An 18590-nucleotide genomic window follows, 5' to 3' on the forward strand; every position below is an offset into this window, starting at 1 on the left:
ACTTTGCCTTACATCTAAGGTGGCACCACGTAATTGCGGGTATGGTGGCGCCATCGATTGGTAGAGAGACTGACGCGTGCGCACCGTTTGACGTTGCATAGAGCCAGTGTGGTTTCACGCCGAAGAGAAGGTGATCACACAAGTTATCGTCCACTACCGAACATGCAGGCGAGTAAGCATGAACAACGAGGAGTGATTCGATTTTTGGCGGTGGAGGGAGTTGGAGGCCGTAAAATGTATTGAAGGATGAAGGCTGTGTACGGTGAGTACAGTCTGAGTCGTGCAAGTGTTGTTGAATGGTGCAAAAGATTCCTTGAGGGGCGCGAGTCACTGGAAGACGATGCTCGTCCTGGACAGACTCATCATGTCATCACACCGGAAATTATTGCAGAAGTGAATGCTTTAGTCTTGGACAACCGCAGAATCACCGTGGACGAGATTCATCGGTTATAGAGTATTAGCGTGGGCACCGCCCACACCATAATGCATCAACACTTGAACTTTCGAAAAATTTGTGCGCTGTGGGTTTCCCACCAACTGACCGCCGAACAGCGCAATACTCGAATGGCGCTGTCTTTGAGTCATCTGCAACGTTATAATGAAGAGGAATACGGCTTTCTGTCGCGTATTGTCACAGGGGACGAAACATGGTGTCACCATTTTGAACCGGAAAGCAAGCGTCAGAGCAAGTAGTAGAAACATGCGACTTCACCACTTCCAAAGAAATCAAAGGCCGTGCACACCAGTTCTGGTAAGGTCATGATGTTCTTTTTTGACCTTAAGGGCCCAATGCTTGTCGAGTTCTTGGAACGGGATACCACCATCAATGCCCAGCGTTATCAAGCCACTTTACAGAACCTTAGACGACCCATCAAATCGAAACGCCCAGACATGTTGTCTAATGGCGTTATCCTCCTGCATAACTCCCGCCCACACACGGCCATTGCGGTAAAGACGACATTGCAGCAATTTCGGTGGGAAACGCTGGAACATCCACCGTACAGTCCCGACCTTTCACCGTGTGATTTTCATGTGTTTGGACCTCTAAAACAAGCTATTCGCGGACATCGATTCGCAACGGACGACGAAGTGTGTGACTGGGTCCAGGCCTGGATCCAACGGCAGCCTACTAGCCTCTACAAGGATGGAATCGACCGGCTAGTGTCGCAATGGGATAAATGTGCCAACAGTTTTGGCGACTATTTTTGAGTATGTGTACTGTGTATCACTACATTTTTGAGTTAATACAGTCGTTACCGTTACTTTACAATAGTGACCGGGTTTCATTTGAATGCCCCTTATATGATGAAATACGTTAAATAAGAAATGAATACTATGTCTATTAAAGGAGCAGTTCGAATTAGAAATGCATTTTCTACAATTTATTTCCATTTGTAGAGTTAAAAATTGTAAAAGGAATGGTATTTGTTTGATCGCGATACGTTCAGTCGTTAGCGAGTAACAGAGGAAGAAAGATTTTGTGATGACGTCATAGGTGGGCAAGGAGCGAGAGCAGGCTTACATACTACACAGTGCCAAGCATTTCGTTTGTGAGAGGTGCGGTGGCACGTTCTAAGTGCGGTTTCCTTTTCCAAAACTGATTGCCAAGACTTATAAATATCATCTGCGTGTAGAAAATGATATCTGATGGTGGGGCGTACAAACGTTTTTATAATATTATAAAACGTATCCTATAAAGCATGAGTTCAGCGTTTCAAAAACAAACAAACAAACAAACAAACAAAAAAAAATCGAAACCAATATGTAAATAGATGGCAGACGAGATTGCTGCAACACCTAAGTACCTTTTCTTTAATCATTCTTCCGATTCCCAAACATAAGTATGTTCATTTTCACGTTTTGTTGCAATTTTTAACGCTGACCCTATGATTTTGTGCTTCAAGGTATGTACAGGAGCGTAACATATGAGGCAAAAATGAAATAACATCTGTAAAGTTTGCCAGAATACGAAAAACACTTCACCGGTTAAATTTCTTTTATTCTCATAGCTGTCCGCGGAACAACTCTCATCATCCGTTTCATCATCATTGTCACATGATAGAGAAGTTAAACGATGGATCAATGTCTTGAGGAACAGTCGTCGTCACTGATTCCTTCTACAAGCCGGTATATTTCACTCCCTAATTCACCTTGTATAGCTTATTTCTAAAGCAGTATCTTCAGAATCATGAGTAACATCGTCTCTATTAACCTCTAATGCCTCGTCTTGACTACAACCATCAATTGCGTCTTGTACGATATTTGTACGTTGGTAATTGGACATAGATCGGTGCTTGTTCAATGGCTCGGATTTTAAACATTTCAATAATATACTTGGAACAGCATTCTTTCTCAGTTTGCGTGTAAATAATTCTCCTGGCATTAGCCAGAAGTGGATCTAGATGGTAAAACCTCAGGGGGGGGGGGGAGTCAGGACCCAGACTATGATATGTATATCATGTTTACTAAAAACTTTCAAAAATATTTAAATAATAGCTTAAATCAATTTTGTCATTCAAAAACTTGGGGGCCTAGACCCCCGGCCCCAGCCTAGATCCGCCACTGGCATTAACTTTTCTTTCAGTAAACTTGACTTCTCGAAGGCAGGCTCTTCAAGATGTTTGGAACACGAATGATTTTATTTGGTACATTTTTCCCCATTGATTTTCTTGGGCCATAATTTATATCGATCTGGTGATTTCTCACGACTTAGAAACGTAAGAAAAGATACTTTACGTCCTCAGCTTCAATTGCACAAGAATTACAACCGAAAACACAGCAGGTGTTAGGCATTTCTACTTTACTTCACAGACACAGCACGCGCTGTACTAACACGTGTTTTCTACTTCACACTAGTGTTTCTTTCAGAAAAAAAATCCGGGGGGGGGGGGGGAGGGAGGAAGGGACACTTAGTATTCGGAGAGGCACATTATTTTTACACAGTACTATTATATTTATTACATTATAGACGTATTATTTTGGTCTCCTCCGGAGGAATCTCTCAGAACTCCGGGAGACAGTGCCATCCTAAAAACATGTCTGGAAGAAACACTGTTTCGCACAACAAACGTAATTACTGCTCTCTCTCTCTACTCTTTTTTATACTAATGCTGTAGGAAAAACAACTAACAAAAACGTCCCTCAAGAATTCAACACAGAGCAAGACTTCTAACAAATCCAAAACACAATCTATTAAATCCAATGCACTATTAAAGGTTTATCAGCTGCGTACAAGGGAGTGGTTGCTGACTCACATTGAGTTTCTCGCGTATCCCACCCATGACGTCACCATTTACGATTCATCAAAACAAATGCCTGTAGAAGCTGAACGAGACGACCTATCAATATATAAAAAAATACGGGTCTCTCAGTTTTTGTTTCTCTTTCTATTGCACCAAACTTGTTTTTAACTGGAACTGCTCCTTTAAGAAATGAATAAGCGTGTAGTGTATCAGTGATGTGGTATGTGGTACTGGATTTTTAAGTCAACCGATGACGTTAATAACTGCATTTTCATATTTTCTTACAGCAATTTGAACCTGTTATTGCTGCTGCGAAAGATGGCCAACCAACAGATCTTTCACAAATGCCTCCACCTCCGCCAGGTTACAATGATGCGGGCATGCCAACTCTTAGCTCCACAGCAATGGGGCAGGTACCGCAGAAGGAAGAGGAATCAAGAGCTCAAGGCAGTGCGCAACCACAGCCAGAAGAGACTCCGATGGATGTATCAGAAGGTAATGTATATCATTCGCAATTCGTAATGTTTATAGTGTAGCATTTTTATTTTTACAAAGATCAATAACTTAATCTTATAAATAAATAGACTGAATTAAATGTCTTTAAATGTAAGGTTTGCGTATATGCTTATTATCTGGATTTTTGCGTGATTTATGACTAGATCGATATTTCAACCACTTCCTGTACTGTGGCCTTCCTCAGCATAGAATCGTCAACTTACAGGTCAGTGCGGGACTCCTACATTTTTAATAATTTCCTCTTTCTTTCCTTCTGTCTGTGGAGAAGCACTAGTCATAAAGCACGCCAAAATCTGAGTAACAAGTTCTGTTATTCTTCACATAGTACAGTTTACTTGAAATGAAATTTGCTTATATGCTTATAACTAAAGCGGACAAGGCAAATGCAAATGAATAGTAGTGAAAGAGTTAGTGGTATGAGAAAGTGTTGGATCAGAAGAACCCACGAGCGTGTCGTCCACCGCAACCTACATGATCTGGGATGGAACAAGGAACTGTTGAACCACAGTTTTATCATTAGGCCTTATGCCTCTTCATTAATTAGTTAATTTTCATATTAAAACTATTTTAAAAGTCATGTATAAATATGCATGGCTTTTATAAATGATGTTCCTAGTTTCAAAGTTTAATAGCTGACGTTTATTTATTTATTTATTTATTTATTTATTTATTTATTCATAACATGCAACTTATGTTTAAATGAAAGAAAAACTCAAAAAGTTCTTTTTCTTTTTATTTAAGTACATACTGTTATATTCCACGTCAAAGATGCTCAATATGAGTGCTTTTAGTAGTTCGGCACAAATCAATCCGATAGTCTAATTTTTGCCACACTCTTTCCAATAACTCAGAAGTCAATAAATGCAGCTAGTTCTTGTACACGTACTCAAAATTCAAGTAAATTTGTTAGGTAGGATTAGCTGATACACTTGGTTTCTAACATAACAAACCCACATGGAGTGATATTTGGCAACCGGGGGGAGGGGGGCAAGGATGAAGAACCTGATCCTCACGACTATCTTGTCTTATCCATTGATTTGGAAACCTATTGTGAAGTTCCCTCCTGACATCCAGTGCCAGTGTTAATAAAATTTTCCATGCCGTCTTCCAGCTGTCAGAAAAGCCATATCTGGAACACACCAAAGTGGGCAAGTCCATTTACATAATCCTCCTCGAAAAGCATAGGGTCATATACTTCTTTTACAGGTGACTGCACGAAACACGTTTACCTTGGGGGAATCATTGGTACAATCTTCATAACCATAATGATTTTCCAAAGCCCGATCCTCACATTTTATTCGTTTACTTTCCCCGGAAGGTGGAAGGTAGCCTCATCACTAGACACAACTGACTTAATGAAACCATATCTTTGCATAAGGTTTTTGCATCGTACGGCATCCATAAGGTTTTGCATCGCAACAAAGAACCAAGATCTCTTATCCTTGTCAGTAAGTTAAAGTGCCTGCAACAATTTCAATCGCCATGAGTGGAATTTCAAACTTTTTTGAAGAATCTTCTACACCGTTGTCTGCTCAAGTTCAATTGTTTGGTTGCACGAATCGTTGATTTTTGTAGACGTCGGACGAAAGTTGCACGCACAGGATCAATTGTTTCCTCTCAACTCCTGGCCGGCCCGTTGATATACTCGTGCAGATACAGTTACTTTCATTTAAATTGTCTGTACTACTTCCGAATTGACTACCCTATTAGTGGATTTAACGTGAGCGTCCTGAAATTTCGTTGAACATTAACTACACTCTATTTTACTTAAAATTCGAGAAGATAGAATGCTTTCCTGTCTTCATTTTCTGTCATCTAGATTTACTGTCGCCTTAGCGGTGGAATCGGTAACTAAAAACATCAGCTTTGTTAGCCTCTCAAACATTTTGAGCTTTTCGTTCATTTATCATAAATTACATGCCATTTTGAAAAATAAATGTGAATTATTAAATTGAGAAACCGGGAAGGTCATTTACAGTAGTTCTGTATTTGACTACCGTTTTGTGTGTATACTTTATGATGTTGTATATCCTAATAATTAGCCTTTGGTGCACGTGTTTCCTGATTTGATTCCCGGTCGGAGCACATTATTTTCGGTTTTATCCCAGCATCACGAGTTGAAACAAAGGGTAGTGAGTGAACTTGCGTCTAGAAAATCATAAACAACATCAGGAGCCGATGGCACGTTAATCACACATTACTAAAAGAATGGAATAAAACGTCAGGATTTTTTTTCTTCAATATATTTCATTACAGAATAATCTTGAGATATGTCTTTCTGACACATTTTTCCATTCATTACACCAGAAATATTACATTAAGAAACGACCATAGGTGAATCTTTAATCTCAGAAAGAATAATTTAGTATGCAAATGATTATTTTTTATAAAATCCTAATTACAAGATATATATAAAGCTATATGTTTGCTTGTCTCTTATACAGTCCATACCACTGCCTGATATACGTGTAGGTAACTAGGAAAGAGACCGTACGCTATTTAGAATTTTTAAAATGCATATCCTAAGGGGGTAGGGTTTTCAAACTTTTTTTCCAATAATAGAGTATCTCAGGAACCCCTCAAGTTAGGAAAATTAAACTCGGTATATAAATTCATCATTAAAATTAATTGGACACATGCTCCAATGTTTTCAATAATCCCACTGTTCTAAGTGGAAAGGGAGGGAGAACAATTTCTATAATATTTTAATTTCCCATTTTGTATTCATAATGAACAAACTCCATAGCTCTGGATAAGTAGCTTAACAAATAAAACACAGTTCTGACCAGAGCAGAATGAAATATATTAAAAACTATACTTACAATGTGTTACAGTTTCAAGGACCTAAGGTCTGATGAGGAGGACGTTAGGTCCTTGAAACTGTAACACATTGTAAGTATAGTTTTTAATATATTTCATTCTGCTCTGGTCAGAACTGTGTTTTATTTGTATTCATAAGATGGCAAAAATAAGGAAACGATTGAAGCCTTTAAAATAAATTTTTGAAATAGGAAGTACTTGAGTAGACTTGTTTTTGTATCATTACACTTTGATTGAAATACTTAATGGGGAAAGTATTTAAAATTTTTCACGATTAACGGCTGTAAAGTTTGAATGTTTTGAAAATGTATTTCACACTTGAGTGGATTTTAATTTAATTTAATTTAATTTAATTTAATTTAATTTAATTTAAATACGGATCCTAAGGGAGTTCATACGAGGTGGTATTTAAAAAGTTTCGAAATTAGTTGTGTAACATGCTTACCAGATGAGTAAAAATAGATAAATAAAGTACTTTCTTGTAAACGGAACTAGTCTCGAAACTTTTTGATACCACCACGTATATGTATCAGACATTTTCCGTAACCTACTCGTCTCGTGCGAAAGCCATGCCTTTTAACTAATTTAATGTAAAATAAAAATAAAAGTAGGTATACCGAAAGAACAAATCAGTTGTTACTCTTATTTGATCGGAATCATGTACTCTCATGTCCAAAATAATTGTCGCATATCCGTAACTGTCTTCTTGTAAGAACATAATTTCATAATGATTTTGCAGGGTACTTTTAATACTGATACTAAGTTTATATTTGTGTAAATTTCGTAGGAAAAGAATTATGAATACGAAAATTAGAATGAGTAAAACAAAATGTTGCTAAATGGACAAGAAAGTTTTATTTTCGTTTTATTGTTGTTATTTACTTCTTTTTTGACATGGAATTTGCCACATACATGTCTTTGCCGATTATATACATACTAACGTTATAATAAATACCAGGTGAATTCGTTATCAAATTATATTCCTACAACATTTATAAAAATGCGACAATGATTTTGGACATGAGTGTACCTAGTATAACAATTATACTGAAGGAAAAATCAGTGATCTCCCCTTTTCTGAACTCTTGTATATAAAGATTACCATTCTATTTTAAAAATTGGTAAGTAATGCAATGGGATGTATATGTAATGTATATGTAATATATGTAGTATTTAGTAATATATGTAATACATGGGATGTATATGTAATATATTTAGTACCAAAAAAAGAAGGCAGAGACCTTTTGAAACAGATTTCGTGAGGATCTACTACATACCGGCGTATGGAACGACTGGAGACGGAGGGCAAGAGAAAGCTCAGTGGAGACAGAACGTTGTAGCTACGCGCGGTCCTCTGTGCCTCAACTCATAATAATGATGATGAAAGGTTTCAGTTGGCTGATGTGTGGCACCATATCGGCTTCCATTGGCGTTATTCTGGTTTTATAGACCTGAGTTTAATGCCTTTTAATTGTGACATCTTCCTAATATCGTCAGACCAAAAATCATATATATCAACCGAAAATTAAACCCAGAAACACCTACGCTTTTCTTTCTCGCTTCCTCGCACTTTTTATTCAAGTAACTCTTTTATTGTCGATGTATTTATTGTTCATCACAACCTACAAGGCATAATCGTTGAATGGTGAACTAACGATGTCATTTTATTTTGATTTCTGTTTGTCACATAAAATATTTCTTTTGTATGTGAGTGGCTTGTACCAAACTAGAGGAACAGTATACATTGTTTTAATTGTATGCATCATGTAAACATGAAGCTTCTTTAATTTTCATTTATATTTTTGAAGCAGTCTTTCTTTATGGCTAAAAGGATTTTTTTTTTCTGTGTAGTCAAGTTACATATGAGGCCTCAACTCCTCTTTTTTGTTTATTATAGATTTGCCTCCACCAGATCCGTCTTTATATGGAGCTCCTCCACCACCGAAAACTGTGATGGAAGCTTTGGAGCAGCGATTAGCAAAGTACAAGTCAGTGGAAGCTGCAGCGAGGGAAGAGGGTAATAACAGCAAAGTACGGAGGACGGGAAGAATTATTAAGCAATATGAAGAAGCCATTAAACTTCATAAATTGGGAAAACCAATCCCTGTGGACGAACTACCTACCCCACCAGGTAAGAAAATAATTGCAACTTTTCTGTTTGGAGTAAAATTCATGTAAATTAACAGATAATTCTCTGGCATGTAGCATAGTACGCTCCTCCGAGTTAAACTGTTTACCTTACAAGAATTACGTCGCAGAATAAAGTAGATAAAAATCAAAGTTTAGACTACACGTCAGATGTAATAGAATGCTAACAAAATAGTGCATTTTCTGTCAGACTCTAGATTCCATGAAAAACAGTTCATTATTGTGATAATCTTAGCAAAGAATCTTGTATACTCTTCATCTGGTTGACATATAGGTTCTTATCAACCATTCCCAACGTTCCTTCTAGTTTTGGAAAGCCTCCTGGAACACATTTTCTGGAATGGTGCACAATGTTGCATTGGCCTGAATTTTCTCTGTGGTTTAGAAACGATGTCCTTTCAAAGTAATTTTAAGTTTGAAGAACAGGAAGAAGTCTGCTTGGGCTAGGCCCGAAGAATAGGGTGGATGGGGCACAACGGAGTCTGATGTCTTGCCAGATAACTGCAGATAAGGAGCAAAGCGTGAGTAGGCACATTGGCACAGTTAAACATCCAAATCTGGTTTTCCCACAATTCAGGCCTCTGCCTGCGCACACATCACTCAACCGTGCTAAAATGTCCTGGTAAAACTGTTTTTTTACCATCTGACCACGTGATACAAATTCATGATGGACAAACAATACCTTTCCGATTAAAAACACGCCTGACATAATATTGATAGGTCACCGACTGATGCGTTTTTTTTTTTTTTTTTTTTTTCGAGAAGACTCTGAATTAAGAGAAAAGCAGTTAAAATATCTTAAGTGTTAGGCAAGTTTATTTCAAAATTTCACACCCGCACGTTGTTCTTCAAGCTCTTTCATTGTGACTATTATTGATCCGACGAACAGCTCTTGTGCACGTGCTCACTTCAGCGGCTGTAGCTCAGCGACTAATAGTCATAGCGAAAGAGGTAAATGGCAGTTTGTTGTTTAACCCAACTGCTAAGTGCGATGAGTATCCGCAGCGCGCTCCCTCTAGCCGTTGGCGCGCTATTTCAAAAGTTCGTTTTTTTTTTTTTTTTTTTTTTTTTTTTTTTTTTTTTTTTTTTTGAATACACCTCGTATACAATCTTGACCAAAATTATCAGCCATTTATGTGAAACCTTAATAACTTTAATTTATTTTACATTCAAGTTCAATATAAAATGCGAATTGATGAAAATTCTGCTCCTGAATCAAAGCATATTTTAGTGACTCATTTGATGTGATAGAGGGAGTGTTTTCTAATCTTGCTTTTCAGTATTGATATCACCGAACATTTTATTAACAGACGGTTCCAATGCATTTTATTGTATTTGGGTGATTTTTTTAGAATCCATTCGGAATCACACACCACGATTTTGCCGTCTTCATATGCCAACATGTAACCCCACACCACCGTGTTTTACAGTTGGTAGCAAACAATCTGGTTTGCATTCTTCGCACACCATCAGGCTATACATTTGGGTTACAAATAGCACTAAACTCAATTTCTTCTACATTAACATAAAATGAAGAGTAACTGCTATGTTAAGTTCATCTTTTTCATTAATATTAACACAAGAAACACAAGGTTCAAGTCTCATTACGAACAGTAGTGCTGTACGAGGGACTTTTTTTTTTGTTTGTTTTGTTTACCTTTAGTTTGTCCGTGACGTTCTTCCCTTGCATAGGGGTATTACAATTTCTGGAAACGAAGCGTGATTCATTCGTTTATTTCACTCCTGTCTGTACTTCTGGGTTATTTCGCCCTGGGTGTTTGGTTATGAACTTCCACTTACTACACTTGTCTCGTGTAGTAGTGTGCAAGAAGGCACTTCTCTCACCTTGACATTCACGTTTTCAGAATCGCCTTGTATCTTGTTCTGAACAGAGAGTGTTGAACTGTTTATCACTTCAGCAAATGTTTTCTCCTTGTTGCTAGTTGATAATAGTTCAGTCAACTTAATATTTTCTTGTTTAACAAAATATCATTTCACTGAAATCACGTAACATCATTAACACCTGACACATTATAATTTTCACTTCACCACAGCATGTAGAGCAATTCTGTCCATTATTACTTGAGAAAGAACCTCATTTAAATCTTCTAAGTCTTCATTTTCATTTAACTCAGCATCAGAATTCACAGTTTAGTCTTCTTTCCGAGATCTAATATGCTTCATCATTGTAGGAGTAATGCCTATATTGTCATCTCGGTGCTGCCTTATGCAGTTTTGACATTTATACGTTGATATACAATTCATAGTATACTCAATGTGCCCAAATTTTAGGCAATTCTTTACGTGAAAAATATTTTTAGATAAGCAGCATACTAATATTAGCTGCTTACCAAAAAATGGCACACGTGTCCTCAGTCGACGCCATCTTGAATAATAATGAATAAAAATAATAAAAGTCTTAACACTTAAAGGACATTATGTGAACAAAGCATCTGCAAATGATTTCAGCGGTATTTTTTTCGCCATTATCAATGCGTTTATTTAATTTTTTTAAAAGAAAACCTACGTTGCTCGAAAAACTACACTTTTGACAAATCATGTTCCCTTCGGAAATAATAGTTATGACAATCACTCCACACCACTTAGTCCTGAATGATATAGTGCGTTGACTGTGTGGAGTGTAGAAATAATTCCGGTGTCTTGTTTCTTCAAAGATATTGTTAATACTTTATACTATTTATATCTGGTATTTTAAAATTTTCAGTTGTTTCTAGGTTTTGCTCCTATACCACAAGAAGATGCTGGATCTTCGAGAGAAACAGTGGACAGAAGTAAGCCTCCACAGCCAGCAGGTGAACAGCAGGGTGGACCGAAGCAGACAGGAAGACCAGCACCTCCACCACCTGCGTCTCAAGCAAGGAGTGCGGTCAAACCTCCTCTTGAAAAGCAGAAGAGTAACGGTAAGTGTATATGTTTATTATTGTAATGTTTATTTTCTGTATGAACTTTATATGGCTATTATATATTGTACACATGTTATTGTTCTGATAGTTTGTGCGTAGGAAATAGATCGGAAATCTAGTATTTCGGTCTCTATTCACGAACAAATCATATGGTAGTAGCCATTCATCAATCATTCAAGGCAAATTCATTTTGGAACGCTTAATTAAATTCATTGTAGACTTGTTATTTCATGCCTTCTCCCACGAAAGATAAAAATTAATTTTTTAAATTATCATCTCTGTGATGTTAAAAATTCAGACCCTAAGCTACTTCTACGATCTTTGCGCATATTGTAGTTTGTCATTAAAATTTACTGAATAAATTTGGAAGAAAACAAATAATATATCATTGAACACATTTATTCGATAATTTTTATTATTAAGAAAGTATTTTCAGCATGGGATACATGGAAGAATATTAATGAAATACCTTTGATTCAGTTCAAAAAGGGATGCAAATTTCTGTTTGTTGTGTTATTCTGCAAATGTAGCGTATTCATATCATAACTGTAATAACTTACATTGATATTTGTACCTTTTACAGTTCGGTTAGCACCCCAGTCAATGGCTGATAAACAACTTACTTTATTAACTGCAAAACAGATGGAATTCAAAAAACTTGCATTAGCAGCTAAAAAGAAGGGGGAAATTAACCAAGCGAAAGAGTATCTGAGGATGGCAAAAGGGTTCGATCCTCTTATTGAAGCGTCGAAATGTGGCTTGCCAGTTGATATGAACACGGTGAGTTTTGAATAATAAAATAAAATTGAAAAAAGCAACAAATAGAAATACTGTTGTATGTATATAATGGATTACGTATCTTGGAGGGGGCCGCGGTGGCTCAGTGGTAGAGCGTTCACCTCTGGTGCTTGGGGTCCCGGGTTCGATCCCAGCCCCCGCCAAGTGAACTTTGTGGTGGACAAACACCGCGTGCGTGGGTTTTCTCGGGGTTCTCCCGTTTCCTCCCACTTTATTCATTCCACCATTTCATTCATTAGTCATCATCACCGTCTCCTTTAGCCTAACCGGCATAACCGTGGGACGTAAAACTCAAAGATTTCATTTCATTTTTTTTTTTTTTTTTTTTCGTATCTTGGAATTACCATGGATTAAAATCATAGATGTGACCATGCATAGTATCATAATTTTGGACTTTTTTTTTCTTTCTTTTCGAAATGATTTTGAATTTGGAATGTGGAAAAGAAAGGAAGTAAAAGGGAACCGTTTCACTTGAAATGCTTCCTGGTACTAAGGTACATCCAAATCAGCGAATCATGACTTAGAGTTAAATTCAGGGGAAGCCCAAGGGTTGCGGAGCTCCCACACCAATTTTACAGGGCAGCCCCCCCCCCTCCCTCCTTACCTTACCAAGTTGCTCAATTAAAAGTAAACTATAACGGTCTCATATGAGCAGGGTTGAATGATTTAAATCAGCATGGTTTCACTATGTTTTAAAGCAGTTGTTTTTAAAATAAACCAATTTGGATTTTATTATCCTTTTTGAATACGTTTTGTGTAATGCATATTATGAGATGCGACAAGAAACGGAAGAGGGAGGTAAGACGTATATTATTTCATACGTTTGTTCAGATCATGTGTTCTGCTTATTATATGTAGCCATCGTTTCCTATAATAAAGGAACGAACAATCTCTATTGTAAAAATACTTCGAGTATACGGTATATGGAGAAGCTGGACAATTTAGATTTGTTCCTCTATCAGAGGTACAGTGGAATAGCTTCGTAGATTGTTGCAAGAGTATGTAAACAGTTGGTCAACGATTATGAAACCGGCTTCTCCAGTCTAACAATAAAACGTAAAGCTGAAAATGTAGTACGTATTTTTAAACATATAGCTATAACACTTTAAGTGCAGGAGAATAATTGCACTATAGAAACTTAGTAAAAATATGGAAAAACTTTGAATGAGTTAACGCTTCTTTGATTTTAAAATTTGAAGGTAAAAGGAAGCTATTGTCAAAATATGAATTGTTGAAAAGCCACAGATCTCAAGTAAAGAAATAACAACGATTCATTTTCCGTTATCGTACAGTTATTAACTGCACAAGCGTCTACAGCTGCCATTGATCGTTTAGAAATATAAATTTGGTTTTTATCAATCATCGTTATGAAACCGTTTCCAAACGGAAAAGGCAGAAAAAGATAGATACATAGATACAGATATATAAACAAAAAGTAACGAATGGTACTAGATAGAGATGGAATAAAGTATAACAATTATAGTTTCTAGTTTCTGTTAGTATCAGTGAGTACCAGTATTCATTGATGTATTGTAACTACTGAAGTTACTTTCCTGGAGGACGCGGTGGCTCAGTGGTAGAGCGTTCACCTTCGGTGCTTGGAATCCCTGGTTTTATCCGAGCTTGCGCTGTGTAAACTTCGTGATGGACAAAAACCGTGCTCGTGGGTTTTCTCGGGGTTCTCCCGTTTCCTCCTATTTTCTTCATTCCACCACTTCATTCATTTGTCATCATCACGTCTCCTTTAGCCTAACCGACATACACGTGGGACATAAAACTGAAAGAGGGGGGCGCGGTGGCTCAGTGGTAGAGCGTTCACCTCTGGTGCTTGGGGTCGCGGGTTCGATCCCAGCCTCCGCCAAGTGAACTTTGTGGTGGACAAACACCGTGCTCGTGGGTTTTCTCGGGGTTCTCCCGTTTCCTCCCACTTTATTCATTCCACCATTTCACTCATCTCTCATTATCACCGTCTCCTTTAGCCTAACCGGCATAACCGTGGGACGTAAAACTCAAAGATTTCATTTCATTTTTTCAAAACTGAAAGATTTAAGTTACTCCCAACATGATTACATACGATCATTTTATTAGGTAGAATTTCATTTCATTAATGTTGATTTCTATTACAACAACTGAATTATAATTTGTGTTCTCAATGCTGTTTGTGATAACATAATTTTGAAAAGGGTTTTCAGGGTACAAAAAATAAAATTTAATAATCTTTATAGAGAAAATTTGAAATGAAATCTGTGTTCTTGTATAAAATCCACTTATCCATGTAGTATTTTGTGCATATTTTTGCTTTTTTGTCTTCTCTATCTGTAAAATCACGAATGTTATAAGCCATAAAAACAGGTTTAAACAAAATAAACCATGTTTTTTTATTTTTATATTAAAAACCTGTCTTTTTCACAACTCAGCATGTGAATAATTTAGTTGTATTAATGTAAAAGGAGTTTTTTTTTTTTTTTTTTTTTAATCATTAATCATTTCGATCCCCAGTAGTGCTTGAATCTTCGCCGGGGTTCGAATAAATTAAAGGAAAAAGTTGCTGACTAGTTTTTAATTAATTCATAAACTACGATTTTTGTAAATCTGTTGTATTTAATGGTGTTAGTTTGTTCGATTTAAGAGACGTTCGTTTCGTTGTTGCCTTCCTCCATTTAATAGGATTCTTGTAATGTTTACTAAAGTCAGTTACTGAGATGAGACTACATGATTTGAGCTATTCTCTAGCGTCAAGACAATATTTTATTTCCACTACCACCGATAAATCAGAATTCATTGTTAGATCATGATGGGAAACTAGGGAATATTCATAACGAAATTAAACTAGCGAATTTAAGAATAAATGTTGTGTTAGATATATTTCAGAATATTGAGATTTAATTTGTTTTTAGAAAATGAAACAGCATATAAATCTTAAGTGTTCTGCCATCAACGGGAAGTCAGTCGCCGCAACTCAGTAGCTACCGTGCACTACGGCCTTCCACTGATGTCTTTGTTGTGATATGTAAGAATTTCTCTCAATAATATAATGTATCAGTTAAAGTCTTCCTCCTCCACCTTCCCTTTCTACCACCCTCCATCACATCCGGTGGGAGCTCATGTGTCTCGTATAGTCTCGTTGCTAAAAGGACGCTAAACTCTACCGTTATATCCCTGATAAACTAATTTTTCTCAAATAATGCCCTAACCATTTTCTTCGTCTAACTATTTCCAGTATTAAATAAGAGAGATATTTATATACACCAACTCAATATTATGCAGAAACGGTTATTATTTCAAAAACGTGTCTTGTTGTCATCGTCGGATCTCAAATAAAAATTAATAATTCCCTCGATTATACCTAACGTTGTTCCAGTTAACGGATATTCATAAACTAATCCTTGGTCATTCAGAATCTGAATCAGTGCATCTCTTTTCATTTCCGAATAACTATTTTTGTACACTTTATATGCATGTAGCAAGCTTTAAAAAAAGTAAAGCCGGCCGCTAGTTAGATCGAGAAGAATTGCATTGGTTCAGAGCTTGAGTAATCAGGAAATTTGTGTATGAATATCAGTAGAGACACGATTTTTTGGTGACACGCGAAAACGTGAAATGTAGCAGTTTTGTATGAAAATGTTGTGTACTTAAAATGTATGATTTCTCACTATTTGTTAGGCCATATAACGCTTGCGATTAAACACGAAATTCTGTCGAATTAGCGAAATTCGCAACAAGTCTCGAATTTCCACGAAATTTACGCAAAAGTGGAAATTTTTCGACGCTTTTACGATTTAATCATTACCATTATTTGGTAATTGCTAGCAATGTGCTGAAAATTCCCATATTTAAGAAAATAGACTACCATGAATTTTTAAAATTTTACATGTAGTTACAAAATGAGCTCCAAATGGTATTTACTGGTGAAAGGAGTGTTGCGGGGTATGTTAGATGAGCATTCAGAAATCGCTGGAAAGTGTCTCCAACTAATGTACAGATCAGTTTCGAATGTTGATGTGGAGAGGTCTCTCAATTCTAACAATGTCATACTTACCGACAAAAAGCACAAATTTAACACCAGGAAACATTGAAAGAATGCTTACATGTTATTTCCATAAGTAAACTGTGAACACTAAAGTTATTTTTTTTTTCCTATTAATGTTCTCTCTGTGTTTATGAGTGTGTTTTTCTTTAGATGTTACTTTTATTCAATGAGGATGCTTAGTGTTACTTTCGAAACGCTCAAATATCGTTTAACATAGTCATCATGAGCTCATGACATGATGACTGATGAGTGAAAATTAAGGTAATTGCTAGGGAAAATAGTATTCTTACATTTAATTTTTATTCACCGATTTTATCCCGCTTTACGCATATTTTTATAACGAAATTACGAATTCTTATTTACCACAAAATCGTGTCTTTAAATATCAGTTAACTAAGACGATCTCACAAGTTCCATCAAGACATCACTTTTTTTTTCTTTTTCTGGAGTCCGACTATGACATCAGATAAGCTTTGAAATAATAATCGTTTTAGGGTACTGTTGGAAGCGCATTTGTCTCCAATAGAAACATGTGCCAATTGCGTAAAATGACGTATTATTTTTAGTTTTGCTTTTCTTTCTCCAACTCTTGCTAATATTTTCTCTGTGCTTTCGGTAACACTTTTATTCTACTCAGGTATTTTTTTTTTTTTTAATTCTTCTCCGAACGCCTACTGTCGTTTTTCATTACTTTTGTAATTTACGTTTCTGCTACGTACAGTACAGTAATCATCACAAAACGTTTGATAACTCTTTTCGTAACTATTCGGTTAACTTCTCACAAAACGCGCTTTTCCTTTGTCTTAGAGGATTTTTTTTTAAATTCCTTCCTCGCTGTTATTTCCCATTCGCAGTTCAAATTTTCACCAATCCTTTCTAATTTCTATAAGTGCCACAAGACCCTTTATATTATAAAATAGACCCAAGCATGTACGGACCTATTAAACTGATGAAGCTGACTAAATAATCTGTCATTCAAAATAAGTAAGAAATGAAACACGTTAAATTTTTTTTTACTTGATTCCATACGTATGTTTTTACAGGTACCAGTTCCTCCGTCTGCAAAAGTGAGTTTAGAATCGGATTTCGATATTGTAACAGCAGATGACTGTACACCTGGTTCCGACGCAGAAATTTATGAAAGACTAGAGGAAGATCTTGTAAAACAAATCAAGGTAAGCCCAAGGAAAGAGAAAGATTGTTCGCAGTGAATTTTCTAAATTTTGGAAAGCTTCTAAATTTTGTGAAGATCAGTTCGTTGTTCCTGTTCCGAGGTCGTGGTCAAATGAAAAACTGTATGAAAATTCAGATGATGTTGAGGTTATGGTCATATAGCGAGACCAATTTGCAACGATAGCGTTTATATATATATTTAGTTGTAGGCAGGGGTAAAAGTGGATCTGAAAAGGTGGCATGACAGGCAGGGGTAAAAGTGAAACGCATGACATGACACCGTCCTCCGTGCCTATCTTTGCCCATTGTATTTTTTTATTTTAGAAAATGGACGATAGAAATATTTTCTGGTAGTGTGGGGACGGCGTCCGCCAGCGTTCCCTCTCACTTTTACCCTTGGTTATGGCGCAATAAGAATAATAACCTTATGATAACAAAGCTTGTGACCAGACTGGATTTATTTATGCTGTTAAAGATATAATAAGTTTCTCCATGTTCACTCTGGAATTGTTATATTTCTGACCAGAGTATGCATTTCTTTATTAAAAATAAATTATTTCGTAACAGTTTCCATAACGTAATGTTATCTTCCTCAAACGTTAATATGTATGTTCACTGTTACGTTATGGAAACTGATACAAAATAATTTATTTTTAATAAAGAAATGCATACTCTGGTCAGGAAAATAATAATTATTTATATGATAAGTGAGGAAACCATAGGTGATTGAAGATATTTTTAATTTCTGTGGTGTGAATAATAATTATTAAAGAAATACAAAGTTTAAAAGAAATAAAAATAGTTTAATTTATTAAAATAATTATTGTGGTAAGTTGTGGTGGATACTAAAGTAATTATAAACGAACTGGGACCGTAATATTTAATTATACATGTGTGTTACAAATTGACGTAATCTCTGTGATGCTGTAGCCAATAAGA

General features: G+C 36.3%; 1 protein-coding gene across 3 annotated transcripts in view; it reads left to right on the forward strand.

The window, feature by feature from the left end:
• l(2)gd1 (lethal (2) giant discs 1) overlaps window positions 1-18590 on the forward strand; it is an 87976-nt gene that overhangs the window by 32785 nt on the left and 36601 nt on the right. For all 3 annotated transcript variants that reach the window (XM_081741737.1, XM_081741731.1, XM_081741740.1), the window contains exons 7-11: window positions 3530-3737; window positions 8476-8709; window positions 11462-11647; window positions 12234-12430; window positions 17522-17653. In XM_081741737.1, coding sequence (XP_081597863.1) covers window positions 3530-3737; window positions 8476-8709; window positions 11462-11647; window positions 12234-12430; window positions 17522-17653 — 957 coding nt within the window. The remainder of the gene's footprint in view (window positions 1-3529; window positions 3738-8475; window positions 8710-11461; window positions 11648-12233; window positions 12431-17521; window positions 17654-18590) is intronic.

The sequence above is a fragment of the Thermobia domestica genome, chromosome 2, assembly GCF_964235325.1.
Source record: "Thermobia domestica chromosome 2, izTheDome1.hap1.1, whole genome shotgun sequence".
Classification (NCBI taxonomy): domain Eukaryota; kingdom Metazoa; phylum Arthropoda; class Insecta; order Zygentoma; family Lepismatidae; genus Thermobia; species Thermobia domestica.